The following is a 22143-nucleotide window of genomic DNA, read 5'->3' as shown; positions in this document are numbered from 1 at the left end:
GTGGAATTGGCAGACGTTCCCTTAGGCATTATGTGCCATTATAGCAGCTATAATGCACGTAGGTGATTTTGAATTAATATTTCCTGTCGATATACAATGGTTAAATACTGTGAAAACTAATGGTGTGTTGTGGCTTGTTTCCGTTGTGTTTTGGCTTGATTTCGTTGTGTTGTGGCTTGTTTCCGTTGTGTTTTGGCTTGATTTCGTTGTGTTGTGGCTTGTTTCCATTGTGTTGTGAACTTATGTTTGCTTTTTAAATTACGTTGTGTTGTGCACTACTGGGTCACCGTAGTTGACAATTTATTCACTGGATTAATTTACTTAAGCATAAACAGCAACAAATGATTTTGCAACAAAGAATGTTTGACTCTGACTGTACACGAGTCTTTACATAACAAAAAATTGCAGATCACAGATTGCAATGTACATGTTATTGACATGTTGCGGCATTACTGTTGGTTCCATATCTTTCTGTAAATGTCTGTTTGCAAATCCTGTCAAATTGCGACTGGTTTATCAAAGAATCCAGTGAAATTTAACAAAGAAAGCTCTCTCCTGAGACATAGTTGAAAATACATTTCAAGGAAAAGTTATTTTTAGTCTAGAGATCAAAGAGGTGAACATGAGGTGATCACGAAAAAGTAGGCGCTGATCTATTTTGCTGTAGTGTGTCAGTAGGAAATATCCAACATGACATCATGACTTTGCGTAAACATACACGCCACTTTCAATTCAAGTGGCGTGTTATCTATACGCATTTTGAGCTATCCGCGTGTATGTCCACGCCGAAATCTTTTGCGTGTATGTCTACGCCGTTAAATGTCCGAGCGAAACGAAGCAAAATCTATATCTACATCTGTGGAGCGATATTTCTTTTCCTAGGATGGTAGGAGAAGACTCATAAATGGTATTAACAACAGTGACGGGTAGGTTTAGGGACGGGGTTGGGGTAGGTCATATATTTATATATACATAATACAGTAATATAACGTTAAGTCAAAGGCGTTGATAAACACGCTGAAAAGCGATTATGCGTGTTGATAGCACGCCAAAAATGAAAATACGAATTGGCGTGTCATACATACGCCATTTCATGAGATCAGTCTGAAATATCAGTTTACATTTCCAAACATTCCTTTTGCCATTAATTGTAATAATCCAGTGAGATTTGAGTATGCACAAGGAGTCTGACATCAGCCGGGGCTTCACATGGAGATCTGATCTCACCATCGTCGAGTCCATCTGGGATTACATGAAGAAACTGAAAAAACTGAGACAGACTAAATCCAGAAGAACTGCGGCAAAGTCTCCAAGACACTTGAAGAAACTTATTGCAAAGCTACCTGAAATACTATGTGCAAGTGTACCGAGGACAAAAGCTGTTTTAAATGCACTGGGTCACACCAAATACTGATTTGAATTAGAATATAGAATTTAGTTGATAAATAAAATCTATTTATGACATAATTTGTTAATGTATCCTCACTTTACAGCATTGCCTAAAATGCCTAAAACTTTTCACAGTACTGTATCTTTGCAGGTACGTTTATTTGATCGTCTTGGAGACATTGCCACAGTTCTTCCGGATTTAGTCTGTCTCGTTTTTTTCAGTTTCTTCATGTAATCCCAGACAGACTCGATGATGGTGAGATCAGATCTCCGGGTGGATCATACTGGCTGATGTCAGACTCATTGTGCATACTAAACTCTCACTGGATTATTACAATTAATGGCAAAAGGAATGTTTGGAAATGTAAACTGATATTTCCTACTGACACACTACAGCAAAATATATAAATAACTGTTTTAAAACCTTTTTTTGTGTGTGTGTGTGTGAAAATACTAACGTGCCTAAGACTTTTGCACAGTACTGTATGTCCCCATTACATATGTTGGCTCAATTCAAATACACTTAACATTTATAGAACCTGAAGTTTAAAAACAATTCAGTTCTGAATGGTACATGACCCTGTAAAAGATGGTATACCCCTTTAGGTGGCATGAGAGTCAGAGGTGCCCACCGCTGCATGAGCACATTACCTTTTGAAGATTAAAGCGATGACAAAGTCAGGGTTGACTTTTATCCGCCAGTCACACTCTTTTCCTGCTGGGTAGGGTTGAGGATAGTTGGGTGATAGAATTACCCCAGCAGGCCCTGTCACATTGCCCCCGCAGGTAGCTGTCATAACAAGGAGGGTGAGGTTGAGAGATTAGTTAATGCGATCCTTCAACACAGTAATAATAAACAATGTTAAAGCAGCCTGATTAGGATGATTACTCTGAGCTCATTATCAGTTAATATAGCAGGACAACTACATGCCACAACATTAAATAATAATAATAACCAATAAATGTAACTAAGATTAATTGTAAAGGAGCTCAGGTAGGTCTTCATTACCAAACCATCAAAGAGATTTCTAGATATGAAGGGCATGTCTTGTTTGGAACAAGTATTAATATACTGACTATATTGACTGAACACACAAGCCAAAAAAAACTAAAAAAAAAATATATACTTGAGGCACTGATTGATACTGTTAGAATAGGACCTGCCAATTTTTTTGCAGGCATTGGTTCTGGAAATATTTTTCCCATAAGCACAAAAAATCATGGAAAAATATGAGCTCTGAGATCACAACCTTAAAAAAATTTGTATAGAACTATACAATATAATTGTATTATATAAAAGAACATTTATATATGTATATATAAATATATATAAACTAAAATAAAGACTGTATAATTAATGAGCCCTATCATACACCCAGCGCAACGCAGCGACAGGCGCGACGTTTTGCTAGTTTCTGCCCGACGCAGTTATTATTTTCACGTCCTGTGCCACGTAGTTTAAATAGCAAAATCATTTGCGCGCCCATGGGTGTGCTGGTCTGAAAACGAGGTGTGTTCAGGCACATTGTTGGCGCGTTGCTATTTTGAGGAAACTGAAATAGACTGAGCCATTGACCAACTGAAACCTGGTCTAAAGTAAATGGCGCAGTATTTGTTTTTGTTATTTAGAGGGTGGCATTAGTAATGTGCGCCTATAGGCCAAATAAAAAATAAATAAAAGGATAACAATGTAAAAGATTATTATTGTGTGCATAAAGATATGGTGGAATCCGGCTTGTCCCGTAGATGGTCTGCTCGCGCTTTAACATCCCACACGAGCAGATCCGTTTCCTCTCTGGAGAAGCGTTCAGTTTTTCCGCTAGCAAATTCCGCCATGTTAAATAGCGAATCCGCCATGCCCCGAGCGCAACTGGCTTTTTTAAAAGGGAATGGGAGTTGAGATTCTGATTGGTTTATTTCACGTTACGCACAAAACACACCCATTACTTATTAAGAGAATAGGGACAACCCTATTAGAACATGCGCCAGGTGCGCAGACCATTTTTCCCGTCGTTAAACTAGCAAAAGTGGATTCAGACTGCCCACTTGGAGTGGACACTTGCCCCGTTCCCTTTAGACCATGCACTTAGATTATTAAAATAAAGCCCTATGTCTTTTATGATGGAAATGAACTATGTCCCATGAAGCATTGCAAAAGACTGAAAAAATGGCAATACACTATAAAACTACTGACTGAAGTTAATGGCCATTGTATAAAATATGATGGATTATCGGTTTAAGAAAAAATAGTAAATATACAAATATAAAAATTTCTGGGAGTGAGCAGATCATTGTAGATTCATATTCTAATTCCTGCTTCCTTGTAAACCTGCTGGTGGATTTCACTTTAGAATTACGGGTAATGGTGCATTACACTGGGAATTCAGCAATTAAACTGTTCTTTTCTCTCTCTTAATGAAGGTACAAAAGCATATATCATCCCGTAACAATCTCAGAGCTCACGCAAGGTCTGTCTTGAATGGTTTAAACATTATCATTAAAAATCAATTTCTCTCTTCAAAGAAGATGAATGTGATTTTTACTTCCTGAACCCGGCAATTGAGTGCGATATGACCTTGTAGAATTTCATGGAAATATTAAAGCATGACATCAAAAAAGTCAATAGGGACACTGGAGGAAAAAAAGAGCCATTCTTGAAAATGCTTAGAAGGTGCAGAGCATACTGCCGAAATGAAAAAAAGAAAGAAAGAATAAGAAGCAGAAAAATACTGGAGGTCTGAGAGAAGGTCATAATATAAAAGCACAGGTATACTTTACCCTATAATACTGAGCCAACATGCATATTTCTTAAATAACTGCAAGACCACTCGATGCAGACATTAACTCTAAAAACAGTTTTATGGTGCCATGACTTTATGATTGGTAGTGGACAACTGAGTAGAGTTACAAAAAAGTACAGTGTTATTACAATGGTAGAGTGATGGTTCTCGATTCACTGACTTGCGAAATATAGTACTGTCAGGTTAGATGGGGACTGTCAGTGGACAGCCATTTTCAAGTTTCTCCAGAGATGTTTAATTGGGTTCAAATTCAAGCTCCGAGTCGCCCCTAAGCCACTCTTGCTGTTGGGATGGTAATGTGCAGGTGATGAGAAGTGATCTATATGCATATATATACTGTATATATACATATATATATATATATATATATATGCACATGTGTTCATAATTATTATGCAAGTTGATATTCTGATCATATTTTTTCCCAAGCACATTTACCAGTTCCAAACCACATCAAACTACTATTAATTTTGTATATAATCATTTATAAGTGCTATATAATTGTTAAGGAAGGCTGGAAGTCAATAACGCCTTATATTCAGTGCATAATTATTAAGCAGGTTTTCCTTTACATGTAAAATGGCATATATCATTGGGCCAAAAAAGAGATTTAACTCAGACTGAAAAGTCAAAACTGGTTAAATGAAACTGGTTAAACGATGCAATACTAATACAATACTAGAAATGTCTAAATCAAGGCGTGACCAATGGACAGCAAAACACTCATTGGTGAAACAGGATCATACAAAAACAGGCCAAGAAGAAGAGACACTTTAACTGCAAAATAAATTAGGAATTAAGATGAAGAATTAGGTGCGAAACCATCAGGAACCCTTTAGTCTCCAGTGCCACTGTTTTCCAAAACGGCAACCTACCTGGAGTCTCCAGAAGTACAAGGTATCAGGTCCTCAGAGACTTTGTTACGGTAAAGAATCCTGAAATATGACCCACACTTAATAAGAATCACAAGCTGTTGTGAAAGTGTTGTGAAATACATGGAAACTGTTTATAGATCTGTCTGAAGGCTTTATAGACAGATTATCAGGGTTCCCGATGGTTTCACACCCGATTATTCACCTTAATTCCTTAACAAAATTGCAGTTAAAAGAATAGTTCACTTCAAAATGAAAATTCTGTCATAATTTACTCACCCTCAAACCTGTATGCTTTTTTTTCTTCTGCTGAACACAAAAGAAGATATTTTGAAGAATGTCGGTAACCAAACAGTTGATGGACCTCATTGACTATTTTTTTTTCCTACTATGGAAGTCAATGGGGTCCAACAACTGTCTGGTTACCGACATTCTTCAAAATATTTTCATTTGTGTTCAGCAGAAGAAAGAAACTCATACAGTAAATGCAGGAGTAAATGATGACAGAATTTTCATTTTGAAGTGAACTATTCCTTTAACGTGACTTTTCTTCTTGGCCTGTTTTTGTATGATCCGGCTTCACCAATGAGTGTTTTGCTGTCCATTGGTCATGCCTTATTTTTGCAATTTCAAGTATTGCAATAGTATTGGATCCTTCTCATGAGCATTTAATCTTTTTTGACTTTTCACTGTAAAAGAAAATCTGCTTAATAATTATGCACACCTGAATATAAGGCGTTTTCACTTCTAGCCTTCCTTAATAATTATGTACCACTTATAAATGATTAAATTCAAAATGAATAGTAGTTATTAAAGGTTAATGTGGTTTGTAATTGGTAAAATGTGGTTGAAAAAAAAAGATCAGATTATCAACTTGCATTATACAGTAATTATGCACACACTGTGTGTATATATATATATATATATATATATATATATATATATATATACACACACTCACCTAAAGGATTATTAGGAACACCTGTTCAATTTCTCATTAATGCAATTATCTAATCAACCAATCACATGGCAGTTGCTTCAATGCATTTAGGGGTGTGGTCCTGGTCAAGTCAATCTCCTGAACTCCAAACTGAATGTCAGAATGGGAAAGAAAGGTGATTTAAGCAATTTTGAGCGTGGCATGGTTGTTGTTGCCAGACGGGCCGGTCTGAGTATTTCACAATCTGCTCAGTTACTGGGATTTCCACGCACAACCATTTCTAGGGTTTACAAAGAATGGTGTGAAAAGGGAAAAACATCCAGTATGCGGCAGTCCTGTGGGCGAAAATGCCTTGTTGATGCTAGAGGTCAGAGGAGAATGGGCCGACTGAGGCTACAATTTGCAAGAGCTCACCAAAATTGGACAGTTGAAGACTGGAAAAATGTTGCCTGGTCTGATGAGTCTCGATTTCTGTTGAGACATTCAGATGTTAGAGTCAGAATTTGGCGTAAACAGAATGAGAACATGGATCCATCATGCCTTGTTACCACTGTGCAGGCTGGAAGTGGTGGTGTAATGGTGTGGGGGATGTTTTCTTGGCACACTTTAGGCCCCTTAGTGCCAATTGGGCATCGTTTAAATGCCACGGCCTACCTGAGCATTGTTTCTGACCATGTCCATCCCTTTATGGCCACCATACCCATCCTCTGATGGCTACTTCCAGCAGGATAATGCACCATGTCACAAAGCTCGACTTATTTCAAATTGGTTTCTTGAACATGACAATGAGTTCACTGTACTAAAATGGCCCCCACAGTCACCAGATCTCAACCCAATAGAGCATCTTTGGGATGTGGTGGAACGGGAGCTTTGTGCCCTGGATGTGCATCCCACAAATCTCCATCAACTGCAAGATGCTATCCTATCAATATGGGCCAACATTTCTAAAGAATGCTTTCAGCACCTTGTTGAATCAATGCCATGTAGAATTAAGGCAGTTCTGAAGGCGAAAGGGGGTCAAACACAGTATTAGTATGGTGTTCCTAATAATCCTTTAGGTGAGTGTATATAATGTATGGTGTTAACATTGTCAAAAATGCCAGTAGTTTGGTATCATGTCAAGAAAACCAGACTTTCTATTAGTATCAACAGTAATAATTGTTTTTTCTGTAATTAATCACTCTAAACTCTAAATTAACGTATTGCATTGACAGACACAATTTCTATTCATATTTGACTTTTAAAATAAAAGAGTGTTCGATAGCACATCAGTTTTTACTGTGGTATGGAAGGACACAGTGGAGTGGGATCTCACCGATGCAGGTGGGTGGGTCCGGCTGCCAGAAAAACCGGCTGTTGAGCTGAACACAAGTGATTTCAGACACTCCTTGAATCTTGTACCCAGGGTCACACTGAAAGGAAATGGTGTCGCCAGGCTCCCTGCTGTCTCCGTAGCGTGTTCCATTTTGAGGGGTCCCTGGGTCGTTGCAGGTCGTGGCAACTGTAGCTGAAATAAAAAGATTAATTTTGAATCAGCTGTGAATCAGTGAGACATTAGAGAGAGCAGAAAATCACTTATTCATGAGAAAACAGACCTCTGCTCTCGACTAAATATGCCAAGGTGCACAGCATCCCACTTATATGATGGAGTTAAATTCATGTTTATGGAGATTTTAATTTCATCAATCATATCATATTACTGTCAACATGTCAAATCAAATATGCAATGATTTCTGCTCTTTGAACAAACATATGCTCCAAAACCACTTAAAAATGCATAAATAGCCTACAAGTACAGAGGGATCTTAAGACATTAACAAGAAAAAAAGGCTGTGTTACAACAATAGCTTACTACTTACTGCACAGCCTACACCATACAATACACTGCTGGCTATTTTATTTATTAGATGATAAACTTACAATTTTGAAAACACAATTATTCTATATTTTTGATTTAATAAAAAAAAAGAGAGAGAAAGAATTGGTATGCTAATACAACGTTACACTGCACATTATGGCAAACATAGAGTGGCAGCTCGTCAGGATGGCAAGGGAGTCTGCCGATATAATTATATTTGTTCGGAAAACTGTGCTAAGGCAAGTCTGATGGGATAGAGAAAGGGAAGGGGGAAGCAAAAACCATAGCGCAAGACTTCTGCCTCCGTTGGTAAAAAAATAATAAAAAATAGCCAATCACGATCGAGTATTTCAATTTCAGAGGTTAGGTCTTGAGAAAAATACATCGCAGAAGATAATAGCCTGATATATCAACTAATCATTGTAGAGATGTAAATTATACGATCGTTTTTTGAACTGTTATCGCTGAAAATGTACCAACTACCTTAATTATGGAGAGTAGAGATATTAAATATTTGATCACCAACAAAATTGCCAGCAGCTACAAATTAAAAATGAAGGAAGTCCACACGCCTAAGTTGGACGTAAACTACAGCAATCAGCTTCACTAAACGGCCCTATTAACATGCTCTATTAACACGGATATTTAAAAACACAGAAGGATGGATTTTTGCTTTAAGTGATAGGCTAGGTGAGTGAAATTACATTTGTATTAACTTGTTGTAATTGTGCTCATCCAGGTATTCCAGTTACCATTTATAATGAACATTAGTGTACAGTGCACAGTATGCATACTGCAAAGATAGAAAGAGAAATATGTAGGCTATTCTAAACACAGCCAAGGAGAAGCTGATACATACTAGAGAACTGGATGGAGAAACCGGACTTGCTAATGAAGTAATCGCTGTCAAACTGAAGCGTGAGGATGTTGAAAGTGCTGTGAGTGTCTTCGGGTAAAAGTGACCCACTCCACTCTTTCAGCAGAATGCCACTCTCCGCTGGTCCGTCCCAAACCTTCAGAATGTCATGGTCCACCTCTGTGTCAAAGACTATGAAGTGGAGGCTGGAAAAGTCAAATAGAGTGAGGATATTCAATTTTGTTGCATTTTCTTTCGAAGACGTTCAAACACATTGCATCCATATTATAAGCACAAAATACATGTAAACTAAAATATATGTTCAAATTTGATCAAATAAGAAGTCCAGTACTTTGCAAAGATAGGATATAACAATTGAATTTATAATGCATAATTAAAGCTACAGTACACTATGTAACGTTACCCTGTAGTAGTTAAAAATAAAACTTTTTGTTGAAAAATGTTGTTTTGGTTGTGCTTCGGCTATGATCCTTGAATGTGGCTCGAGGCACCAATATTGGACAACTTATCAGTGTGGATGGACAATTAAATACTTTTTTTTTTCTTCTTGTTTTTACAACCCATGATTCCCTGGAGGTTTGCTATTTTTAATGATCATCTTCATCAAAGCTTTCAGCTTTGCACTACCCACAGACGGAGCTATTTTTCTGATGACAAGATCCACCCGAGAGCTCTAAAATATAAATTATTATTATAGGTTTATCAAAGTTTATTTTGGTAAAGATATGGTTTGGAAGATGTATTTTTTGGCGTTTTCACATTAATATAATTGTGTTATTTGTTATTCTTTTTTTTATATAGTATAGCTTTAATAAATAGTCATAGGAAACGTTTTTGAGTTCTAAGCATCTTATGTTTCAAAAGACATTTATTTCATTCCTCACAATAGGACCTTTTTGATATGTTTGGATCATCTTTTGCATCTTTTAAAATAAAAATTGCTAGCTGAATGCAAACAAAACATATACATAAAAACTAAACAGCAAAAGGCCTTCAGAATAATTGTATTCCTTTACTGAGCCACTGGGATTTATATTATTTACACTCAACACGACTGTAGTCTGACCTCCTTGAGTCAAGCGCAGCACTGCAGCTGGCATGTAAACACCGCACTGATCAACTTAAGTCACAACAATGACTGTCTCTGTGGGATGTGTGGGTGGACAACCATGAGTTCTGCTCTCCGCAAACACATTCAAATATCTCCACACCTCTCAGAAGTGACATTTCATTCACTAGCAGCATCCTTTTTGCTAACAATGGAACTCTAGTGTGTACCTAATTCATATAGGTATGAAAATAACTTAAAAATAATAACTCAATAATAACAATAATATAAAAGGACTATGAATAAATTGTTTAAATACATTGTTATTTATAAATAAAGTGTTGATTATAAACTGTTTATTTACAGTACATTTACTTCATAATTTAAAAAGAAAACAAAAAGGTGAGTGTCAGACTTAAAATTGAAGAAGTTGTGACAAAAAAAAAAAAAACATGAAGTGTTCCTTTAACATGTGAAAATAAAATCTGAAGGTGGGTAAAACATCATTCTCTCCTCTCAGTGCAGTCTTTTGAAAATTGTGAACAACCATGCCTTAATACTAATGCAACACCCCCGCACTGTACAGAATTACGCAAACATGATTTCATGTAATGCATCTTGAGCTAAGACGATAAAACACATACAGAGAGAACTTGTGGAGCAGTTACTGTGCAAATGTATGCTACGGAGAGAAGTCACAGAGGGGTTTCTTTCACCTGTGACGGGGAGCGAGAGATGGAGTAGAGTTGTAGCGGAGTGATTACAGATGCTTTGAGCGAGAAGGGGAAATTGCTGTTGCTCCACTCCACTCACATACTCAGAGTGCCAAAGTCAATTTTGACTGGCATTCGGCGCTTGGCGAGCAATCTTTTTAGACCCTGTATGTATAGAAATAGTTGAAACACCTGCAGCACGCAAATGAAATGACTCGAGCTTGGTGTGGATTACATCCCACTCTTACAATTCCTCCTGTTATCTGCTCTTCATAAGCTATCTTCTCTTTAAACGGATCAACTGAATTGGCTTACCTGAGTTTTGCTTCGTTTTTGAAGGCTTAACTGGCTTATCGCTTTTTGTGTCTCTTGTTTTTGCCCTTTCACTAACCCTCCCCCTCTGTGTAACGGTAATGCACTTGTAGGAACAGATGCCAGCCAGTGGTAGGCCGCACAGCAGGGTGAAATGCAATCACCATGCTCCTTTATAGGTTGTATGGGAATTATATGGAAATTAACGGAGGGGAGGTAAAAACATAATGTGGTTTGCAACCAGGGGTTTTGGTACCTGATGGTTTTGCCCGTGTCCGCCTCGATGGACCAGGTGCAGTGAAGGTTGTTGTCGTAAGGGGCTGGGTAACCAGGTGACAGAATCCTTCCAGATGTGGCACCGCTAATGTGTCCTCCGCACTCGGCTACACACACACACACACAAGGAATTAAGGTCTTTAACTCGATTTGCATTTCCAGAAAGAAATATCAGTGCTTGCAAAGCCACAAAACAATAAACCAAGTTTTAGGCATGCTTACATTTTATGCCACTTTGTGTGTAATTAAATGCCACATCAGAGCTTTTTTGTCAGTGTCATACAAAAACTACTACACGATTGATTAATATGAGACCAATCACAATTCAGTATGGAAATAAATCGAAGATGAAGCCCAATCGGAAGTCTCTATGCAAAAATTCCTATGACATCATAGCTAATGCTAAATACTCATTGTAAGCAAAATGAGATTTTAAAACTTTAACATCAGAGTATAATCCAAATGTGACCATTTAAATTATGCTGCATTGAAATGTAATTATACTATTAGTATACTATGGGTATTTTTAGCCATTACGTATACTATGTAGACAGCAGAGAAAATAGAAAATGGGTTTTATTATGTTGACTAATTCAAATAAATGCAAGCAACGTCGACTGAAGGAAATATTCTCCATTTTAAAGGGCCACTGAAGTGCCTTGAAACGCGCAGCATTATTCAATAAGTTGACGTAATTTCCACTGAAACAGGAAGACAGGGTGAGACATAGCTCCTGCGCTCTTTTTTTAAAATAGCCAATAGCATTTCATTTATATCAGCAGTTATAAAGCAGTTTCCTTCTAATCTGTAACCGTTTCTCCTCCTAATCTCCTCCATGTCGCTTTAAAATATAGAATTCTGTGCAGAATTAAAATGGGCCCGATACATTTTCTGGTATGCGACGACTCGCGCATATGATTCGCTCTGTGCTATCGTGTCTCTGGACCGGAGCGTCGGCGGTTCCAATGCCATTAATGTGAAACCAGACTTCATTCGCCCCAATGAAAAGCATATTTATACTGTCTGAATTCCCTATCCCTTATATACTGCGCTATGTGCCATTTACCATGTTGAAATGTGTGAACAAGTGACCGATTTTAGCCACAGCTTCAGAGTCAATTTATAATGGGCAGAATGCTTTAAATTCTAGAGAAAATCAAAAAAATTGGACAGGAAATCTGCTGACAAGAAGATGAAGTGCAGAGTGATGTCATCAAAATCATTTTTCTATTCTGGTGGAAGTGAGAGACTGTTATTTTTGAATGCTTGTATCGTCTAAATGCGAATAATGACATTGTTTTGGAGCACAGTAGCTTATAGATAACAGTAAGGCTAACATATTCATACTAAAAGCCAAAAATCTTCCATTTTGATTTCATGGGCACTTTAAGTATACCGCGCTGGGCTTGCAGAGTAATCATGGGACATTTTCCTCATCCTGTGGGAGAGCATTTCTCCATCCCCCTAAGCACTTTATTTGCTCTTGGGTCTCTCGTGTAATCACTGAAGTTGAGTCTCTTAAGGAAGCTCTCTTCATCAGAATTACAGTATGAAGACACCAGCCCGATGCACTGCTACACCTTATGGATATCCAGACTTCCAAAAAGTCATAGAGTTCAACACCATAAACAACTTAATTTATTTGAGATAAAGAATTTGTAGATGTTTAATATATAATGTCATTGTGGATCTGTTCTGTGTAGTACTGTATGCAAAGTATTGCGCTTTGCGTTTATTGATATATTCGCTACTACTGGAAGTACTATACTACCAGTAGTATCTATTACTATTCTGATCTTATGACATAAGGTCTTCCCTCACACAACAAATTCTGTGGTGGTACCATAGTTCAGTGATGGTATCAAACGGAAATACCTGGGTACTGGATATATAGATCCTCAATTAATGTCCTACAGTATTTACAGGATATTTCAAGGTCAAATGATTGGACAGTTACTTTATTAGTATACATTCTTCATTATGACAATTTTCCACATTTAGTAGTCATCAAAATAACAACAACAACAACAAAAAAGGGAAAAACTGCATTATATTATCTAGATTCCAGCCCTGTAAACTCTCACTCATTTAACTTTATGAGGTGTGTTCTGCAAGGCTTTTTAAACAGTATTGAGGGAGTTCACATGTATGCTGGACATTTGTTGACTGCTTTTTGTCATTATCCATTCCAACTCACCCATCTGCAAAAAACATTTAGTTTTGTATTTATAAATAGGCACAATTTGTATTTGCATAAATATACGCTCTAAAAAATGCTGGGTTGTTTTAACCCAATTTTGGGTAAAATATGGACAAACCCAATTGTTGGATTAAAAAAATGCAATTTATAAATTTAACCCAACAGTTGGGTTTGTCCATATTTGACCCAAAATTGGGTTAAAACAACCCAGCATTTTTTAGGTCTTTTTTGTTCTTGAGAAACATATTGTGTCCAAATGTTTGACTGGTAATGTGCTTTAAAGAACATAATTAAACACTTTCTATGAAGCCTGTTTTTATAATGCATTATTATAATACACGCATAATTCCTTACAAACAATCGTATAATGTGTTTTCATGTCATGAATAATCGTAACAACATAATACTTACCTATTTGTGGTTATAACTAAGAGTAGGATGATTTATAACACACAGTGAACATAATTGAATCAACTTAAATTAAATTGGATTATATATCCCATGGTTTCATATTTTTTACTTTCCCAAGTCTCATATCTCGACATTGTTTACTTAAGATCTCCAGAGTATCATACTACAACATACATACTAAACATCTAAAGCGCTTTAAAATGTGGTCATAATGGTCTTTGTCTGCTTTAAGTAAAGTAACAAAAGTTGAGTCTTCTTTTAAACAGCCGTATAAGATATCATGAAGTGGTTATAAGACATGTCCCTTAAGTTGTGTGGAAAAGTACAAAAGTACATACATTCACAATGCAAACCATGTTTTATTCATAAAACTGCACATTTACAAGGCTTTAGCAAATCTAATAAGTAGGTAAGTATTATTTATGTTGTAACGATTATTCATGAGATGATACAACACATTGTAAGGTTATGAGGCATTATGCATGTATTATAATTCATTGTACTCTTAAAAGTTATAACCACAAAAAGGTAAGTATTATAATGTATTGTAACTGTTATGATTATTTATCAGACGAAACAACATATTATAATGTTGTTTATAAGGCATTATGCATGTACTATAATGCATTGAGAATACCCTTATAATGCATAATAGATAGAGGGTTCCTAGAAAGTGTTACCGAACATCATAGTGTTACCATGATATGGGTGATAGAACGATGTAATAAAGTGTCAATCGATAGAGGTTTTGCTATCATTTATATTGTGGTAAGTAAATATATCTGCACAAGGCAGTACTGCTTAAAGTTATTGATTTGTTAGAGTAATAAAGAAATTACTGGATAGATGAGAAATTTAATGATACCTGCTTGATGTTAAAATGAGTTATTGAGTGCAATAAGCAGCGAAAAAGAACTCAATATGCTACTTGTGCTGTCTTGGCACACACCCAAAACATGCACACAGAAAACCGTCTGTCTTCGACTGAATGCTCAAATACACACAAAATGCTTGCCTTAGTGAGTATCCTAAAAATCTGAATAACTTCAATAGCTTTAAATAGGAGTCAGTGTATATTTAATTTATACAGTAAATACCATGCAGTGTTTTATTTTTGATTATTTAATTTATCTTGTATTTCTTACTTGGATGCTACTGTTATGTAGACCTACTGTACCTAAAAAAAATTGTTCTTGTTACAATAATGCTATTTTGCTATTTTAAGATATACTGTATATTGTTATCTATATTGTGATATATATTGTTGTAAAATGTTGTGTTTATATGTCTAAAGTCATCAGTCTTTGCTAATCTTATAAATCCTGCATAGTTGGGAATGTTGTATCTTACCAGGTTCACTAGAAGTCACAGCGTGAACAATATCTCACTGGTTTATATAAAGCAAGAGAGAGTTCTGATGGTCTTCATACTGAAATACTGAATATAATATCAGCTTTGGGAAACATGATCAAACTTCACCTGTGCCTTGAGCACTGCAACGTAAATTAATCTATGAATAGTTAATGGGATTCTCTTTCTTGGATTACAATCTGTTACATGAGTCGTAGAGGGCAGAGGATGGTGCAACTGCTCATCTTCATCATCAAATTTGCTGAACCACAGAAGAAATAAATCCGAGCCAAATATGTGTACAACAGGACTAAAGGCCCCTCAGGCTCAACTGCCTAACACTAGATAAACCGCCACAGTACTTTCCTAAACACTTGTTTATCACTTAACACTGTCAAATTTTCCTGATCCATTAAGTCGTTGCATGCATTGGCAAAAGAGGCATTTTGAGGTAAATTGAAGATCATTTTTATTTAATTAAAATTATATTTTCCATACCCGTGTCTTCGATTTTCAATAATAATTTAAGTCATTTCATGACACTATTTAACAAGGGTTTGTTTTGACGCTCATCTTTTCCAGTACATTGGATTTTTCACCTGCTCAAATGTTGACAACCAATTAAGAGGCTCTTTGACAGGTTTTCATGGAAGGACAGGAACTCAAACCCTTCCCTGACAAACATTTAATAGTGAAAGGGAAAACATTCACTTGAAAGATCAAATGTGAAAAGAACAACTTTGCAACAAGACCAACATTTGATATCAAAAAGTTTTAGATTGGTAAACATTATGCTTTTAGAACGCCATAGGGTCTTAATATCATCGGAGCTCATTAATTTGTGTAATTGTTGATGTGGTAAACTCACCAATACAAGATGGAAGTGGTTTGTCCCACACCCTACGGTCTCCGCTTAGGCACGTCAGTGTGCTGCTTCCGTGCAGTGTGTATCCAGGATTGCAACTGTACAGCACGTACGTGTCTGCAAAATGGCCGTCGTCTTGGATTTTGTAGCCGTAATTAGGTGTCCCCGGCTCCTCACATTTGACAAGGTCAAAACCTGTTAGAGGGGCAGGATCAAGGTAAGCCAATTTGAACAGTAAAAAGACATCTGGCCACATGAAATCAACCCCCTGGCAGGCTGGATTGGCCTCTTGCTTAATAATGACATAAAGGCAGTGCAATAAATGATACACCTGCTCAAAACAGTTACCTATGCAGCCCCCAGGAGCCCGCCTCAAATGATTACCAGCACAGCATATGCTCAACCTAAAGATCACCTTTTTAAACATGTTGTCCATTCTTCCAGTATCTGTTTTGTTAATGCATGTTTCCAATGCAGGACAGCCTTTTCAAAAAAATGTATCTGAAAACAATAGACCTGCTGTGCCACTCTTTAATACATTTACTAGTCTCCGGAAGCTGGGAAGATGGTGGAAGTCTTAACGAGGAAATAATGAGGAGTGGGTAACGAGGATATTATCAGACTGTCTCTGACCAGCAATTAAAACTGTAATATCTTGCACATGCTGTGTCTTTACTGTCTTCGTTTCTACTTCTTCATTCTTCTAATTACAGCAATAGTATTATTCTTCTTTTTAAATATATTGAGTGTCAAAATGTAGTGACAAAGATTTAAGTGTGTGTTATATACGTGTGTGTGTGTGTGCGTGCGTGCATGCGTGTGTGTGTAGGTTTGGCTATACTTGTGAGGCGCCAAATGCACTTACATAGTGAAATATTATGATAACCAACTAGGACATTTTACTGGTCCTCACTAGTTACGAATCGGCCAAAACATATATGTACCTGTATATGTACATAGATATCCTCACTAATGTAATAAAACAAATGTGTGCGTGTGTACGTGTGTGTGTTTCATAATTGTGCTTCTATTTTCTGCTTCACAACCTTCATAGGCAAAAAAAACAACCTTTGTTTGGCTACTGCATCTAGTTCATGCGTGATGTGCAAAATATGATTGTCAGCAGTCAGCCATCAAATTACTGTCACACAGGGCTGACAATTCAATAGATTGAGCTGAAAATCAGTTTGAAACCATATACTCAATTCGTTTTAATCAAAGTGAATGCTAGATTTATCAAAATGTATAATAAATGTGACATTTTTCTATCGGACAGTGTCAGCATATTGAGTGATGGGTAAAAAAAAAAAAAACAAGAAGCAAGAAGCAAGTAGCAACAAGAAGCAAGTTTCACCCAGACATATGTGAATACCATTGGACATGCTTAAAAGAATCATAAAAAAATATATAAAAAAACACTACTGTTTGTGCACTTCTATAGCCGTGTCTCAAGATTGAGTGCATGATATTAAGATGGAGCCTTTATTGACATTTTGTTCAACTTACTACTGTATGATAGCTTGAATCCTTTGCTGGTACCGGTACCATTGCTGTTAAACTCCATCCAGAGATGGTTGGATGTGCTGTTGAGGATGGCTTGAGACATGTCGTTTTTTGTGAAATTGCCCAGGAGTCTTGATGAGCTATCTTGACCATCATAAACCTATGAAAAACAAAAACAAAGACTAAAAGATGCAGGAATGTTTTGTTTTGCAGGCAGTCAGTCTCAGAATTGCTTGTCCTCATGATATACTGGTCTGTTATAAAATACAAAAATAAGTGTTTTTTTCTCAACATGATGACTTTTGGTGTCTGCATTGAATTATGCAATTGCTTTTCAAAATTGCATATATTTTGAAACAATAACCCTGCGAAGAGAGAGCGGGAAACACTGCAGCATAGGGAAAAAAGGTCATAAATCAATGTCAAGCAGCAGTTTTCCACTTTCTGTTGTGGAGGACACTGTTTCAAGCTTTAATGGAAAATATCATGTGATTCCATGCAGAATGGGCCACTGGTCTAAGGACTGACAAAAATGGCCAAAACCAATCAATAGCATCATTAATGAGGGCAAACTCATAAACTTTCTTGACTCTTGCATTGTCAATACAAGATCTAGACCAATAATTGATGCTCCTCTTAATGGAAATTAATTGTTGTGATGTTATATCCATCGAGAGGTGCATACATTTTTGGTCAAGATCTTGTATTGACAATGCAAGAGTCAAGCACTCTTTAAAGTTTACTCCAGCACATCCCAAAGACTTTCAATGCATTTAAGGTCTAGACTCAGAGGTGCCAATTCATGTGTGAAAATTAATCTTCATGCTCCCTCCCAATCATTCTTTCACAATTTGAACCTGAATATGACATTGTCATCCTGGAATATGGCCATAATATACTTCCTAAATGGTTGTTTTTAGAAATGAAAAGCTACTTACTCCATCAATTAGGGTTAAAAGATCTGTTCCAAAACATATAGCATGCTATAAACAATAATCACAGCAATAATGATCCATTCAGAGACTCTTAAGTATGTGCCAAAAACATTTTTTTCTTTTGGTCGGGCAGTGTACAAGTCTAAGAGCTAATTTACTGACAGATTCAATTCAAATATCCTGAAATGTTGACAAACAATATTCTGATGATTCAATGCAGCAGAATCACTATAACTGTGACAAAATGTATGTGTTCGGAATTGCTAAAGCACCTCATTCTTACCCTTCATTTGTGACTTAATTAGTGGCCTTATTGGTCTTAAGGGACCATCTTTCTTCTGTGATGGTGCATGTGCCTTGAGCACTGTAACGTAAATTAATCTATGAATAGTTAATGGTGTCTCCAAGTCCCATTTGCTGGTCTCTCATGGATTACAAACTGTTAGATGTTAACAGTGTTGCAGAGGTGTTGCAATCGCCGAACTTCATCAAACTTCATGCAACTCTGCTTTGTGTTTGCAAAGTCACAAATGACCACTTTAACATAGAATTCGACTGAAGTGTAGTTATATTTTACATATAAACGATATATATATATATATATATATATATATATATATATATACGTTGACAGCCCTATGTATATAAAATAATGTACAGTGATATAAAATGACTTATGTTGGTCGTTCATACCTTGAGGAAATCTCCCTCGTGAAGCTGGAAGTTGGCGGCTGTGATTTGAATCCCCTTGCCTCTGTCGGTCTCAATGCGGTAGATGCACTCGTGGTTGTTGTCGTAATTTAATGGGTAATTGGGGGACAGTAGTACACCCTGACTGCCCACAGAAGTAGCTCCACACTCGGCTAGGCATATCCAGAAGTATGGATGGGAAAGAGGAATTGAAAATGAAGAAGAAGGTGAGAAGCCAAATGTTTACTGAGGGTCAAAAGTGCAAATATCTCATTTACCTTATTAAAGTAGAACGCGGCTGCAGAAAACTAGGGGTCGGTCACAAATAAGTTGGGTTGCCTTGAAGCCTGTAGTGCCCTGACAGCTGCTACTCTATTTCCTACGGATAGGCCAATTTTAGGCCAAGGTTTTGTACCGGTAAGATTGAGTATTTGTCATTTTGATGAATCACCGCAAGAACAACTTCAGAGGAATACTAATTAACAGAGAAGCCTTTATGCATTAGCTAGTTGCTGGTCACAAAAGCTCACTGCTGTGTTAGTATCAGATGTCTTTCTGTTTAATATTCTGCACCAGCAACTCTGTAAGTATATAAGCAGATGTTGCTTCAAGACCTTGAGCTCAGCAACTTAAAATAAAACTCTCCTGCAATGGCCTCCTGGTATCCAGACTTTTAAAAACGGTATCAGTTCTCCTCAGAGACAAACTACTGAGAGAATTGATTCTAAAAGGAAGATGGTTTTGTGCGTGTTGGCATGTATGTGTGCGTGTGTGTGTGTGTGTGTGTGTGTGTGTGTGTGTGTGTCAGAAGACATCAATAATAAAGCATTAGTCTGGTTGGATTCACTTTATTTTGATGGTCCCTTTAACACATTCTGTTGACTATAAGTAACATTGAACCTACATGTCTACTAACTCTCAGTGGAGTGTAAGTAGAGTATTAGTAAACTGGTAGGGTTAGGGTTAGATTAAGTTGACATGTAGTTGCATGCAATGAATGCAATAAATTCAATGTTGATGCAATAAATTAATCATATATATATATATATATATATGTACCCCTAAAATGAAATAGTTAAGGTGTCTATCCCTCCCCCTCCACTTTATAATTAAATATCATAATTTTTGATTGGGAAACTCTGGTCTGGAAGCTTTTAAAAAGTGGAGATAATTTCTTTCAATTAGAATTTCCATATCAACCCTTTATCAATTTGTGTAGCTACTATAATCCTAACCTCTCCAGGCTAATGTTTGTTGTGTTCACCAGACCAATTAAAGGCACACTCACAAGCTCTTATTACTCCACAGCGATTAACCACTATTAAAACCCGGTCTGACAGGAGGACTGCACAATTACAACTAATTATTTTGTCAGCGTTTTTTAACTCTGTCCAAAAATACCCATGACCTTAAACACTTAACAGCCACAGTAGAAAGATTGCAATCTGCAATCTGATCAATTTTAATTCATTTATTATAGCAGGGTACATCTCTGAAAGTCTTTCACTCTACAATGGGAACATTTACTGTGTCAAGTTCCACTATAAATAAAACATTAATAAGATGGGGGAATAGTCCGAGCATTTAAATAATGAATTTGAGGCACTGTAAAATGGACTCAATTTAGGGTGAAAGGCAGAGACCAGATTTCTAAAAATATGCATTGGCTAAAATTTCACTCTAGTTCTCCCTCCCTTTATTTTATGGCCACATTAGCCTGACCAATATTGAAATGCCAACACACTAGAAATTACTGATTTAAAGCACTGAGAAATTGATGACTCAATAGTTGAAATCTGCATTTTAAATGTCTATTCATTACTCATAACATTATTCATAACATTACTGGTATGCATCTCGAGACAAAACAATGGCACTGACATATTTTACTAGGCTTAAACCTTCTCTGTGAAACCGGGTGCATAAGTATATTCATGTAGACGCTTTTCGATCTTAAAATACTTTATTAAGAATATAAATCATAAGAAATTCCGATTCCACTTAATTCCAGTTCATTAACATTGAATTACTATTTCAGAGTAACAGAATAGGAACATTCTACTCCAAATATGTTAACTGCATTTTAAATCTCACTCACAAGTTCATTCTTATTACAGTAATAATATTTTAGTCTTAAAGTCTTTTTGGTCATGTTAATTCTGAATTCCCAACCTTAATATTGTATGTGTAATCAACATTTTCAAGTTTCAAAAAGTACATAAAGACATAGTAAAAGTATCCCATATAATACATATAATAATAACAATAATACAAAGCAAACGTGTCTCTTCAGAAGACTTGTATTAAATTGCTTGATTCATATGGATTATTTTAGACACCTTCATCACTGTTTGAAGCTCGAGCATTGTGATGAACTAGTCTTTCAGTGGATTGACATAAGATGATGAGATTTAGTTTAATTACTACTTAAATAAACACTATGATGTTTGAGAATAATAAATTAAATCATATGACCACCTACCCACACACCTGGGCAGGGCTGCACTCCATACTCTCCGCCCTCCACCCAAGCAAGTGATCTTACTCTCGCCTTCCAGACGGTAGCCCGCAAAACAAGAAAAGGCCAGCGAGTCGCCAACCCCGAACTGGAAGCCCACCCTCCTGCTGTACGCTGGCACTCCTGGGTCCTCGCACGGCTCCAGGCTGTACTCTGTGGTACAAAGTCATAACTCTTAAACCTCCAGACTGCTTAGCAAAGCATGGGTTAGAGTAAGCACCATGACAACAGTGCCTTCAAGCACACCATAATGAACAGAATGAGCGATGCCCCCACCAGAGAAGGTGATATTGAAGCCCTCGTATGACATGGAGAAGTCCGAGACGAAGCGTAGCTGGACGCTGAAGTTGCCGAACAGGCCAGCTTTGATGGAGGGAGGCAGGACGGAGCCTGTGAGCCTGGCCACCGGCTCAACGAAGCTGCCGTCCTCGGTAATGAGCAGGTAATCATGGGAGTCTTCCAGGTGGAACGTGTGGAAGAGAAGCTGCACTCCTGGGGAGTTTCAGATGAGATTAGGGCCGTCAGTCACAAGCAAAATCTCTGTTTCAACCTCACAACCCACTGAGAAGCCTTCAGAGAGAACGT

The 22143-nt window shown here is 37.0% G+C and overlaps 1 protein-coding gene across 2 annotated transcripts in view; it reads right to left on the bottom strand.

Annotated features, from left to right (window-relative positions):
• Positions 1 to 22143, bottom strand: part of csmd1a (CUB and Sushi multiple domains 1a) — a 663682-nt gene that overhangs the window by 142239 nt on the left and 499300 nt on the right. For both annotated transcript variants that reach the window (XM_056249348.1, XM_056249359.1), the window contains exons 20-28: positions 21835 to 22050; positions 21523 to 21711; positions 19044 to 19213; positions 17419 to 17575; positions 15916 to 16107; positions 11067 to 11193; positions 8720 to 8922; positions 7318 to 7509; positions 2041 to 2179 (exon numbers count right to left, since the gene is read on the bottom strand). In XM_056249348.1, the coding sequence (XP_056105323.1) occupies positions 2041 to 2179; positions 7318 to 7509; positions 8720 to 8922; positions 11067 to 11193; positions 15916 to 16107; positions 17419 to 17575; positions 19044 to 19213; positions 21523 to 21711; positions 21835 to 22050 (1585 nt within the window). The remainder of the gene's footprint in view (positions 1 to 2040; positions 2180 to 7317; positions 7510 to 8719; positions 8923 to 11066; positions 11194 to 15915; positions 16108 to 17418; positions 17576 to 19043; positions 19214 to 21522; positions 21712 to 21834; positions 22051 to 22143) is intronic.

This window comes from Rhinichthys klamathensis, unplaced genomic scaffold (genome assembly GCF_029890125.1).
Source record: "Rhinichthys klamathensis goyatoka isolate OS25496 unplaced genomic scaffold, OSU_Roscu_1.1 h1tg000003l_1, whole genome shotgun sequence".
NCBI classification, from domain to species: Eukaryota; Metazoa; Chordata; class Actinopteri; order Cypriniformes; family Leuciscidae; genus Rhinichthys; species Rhinichthys klamathensis.
This window is presented reverse-complemented; position numbering and strand designations above follow the sequence as displayed.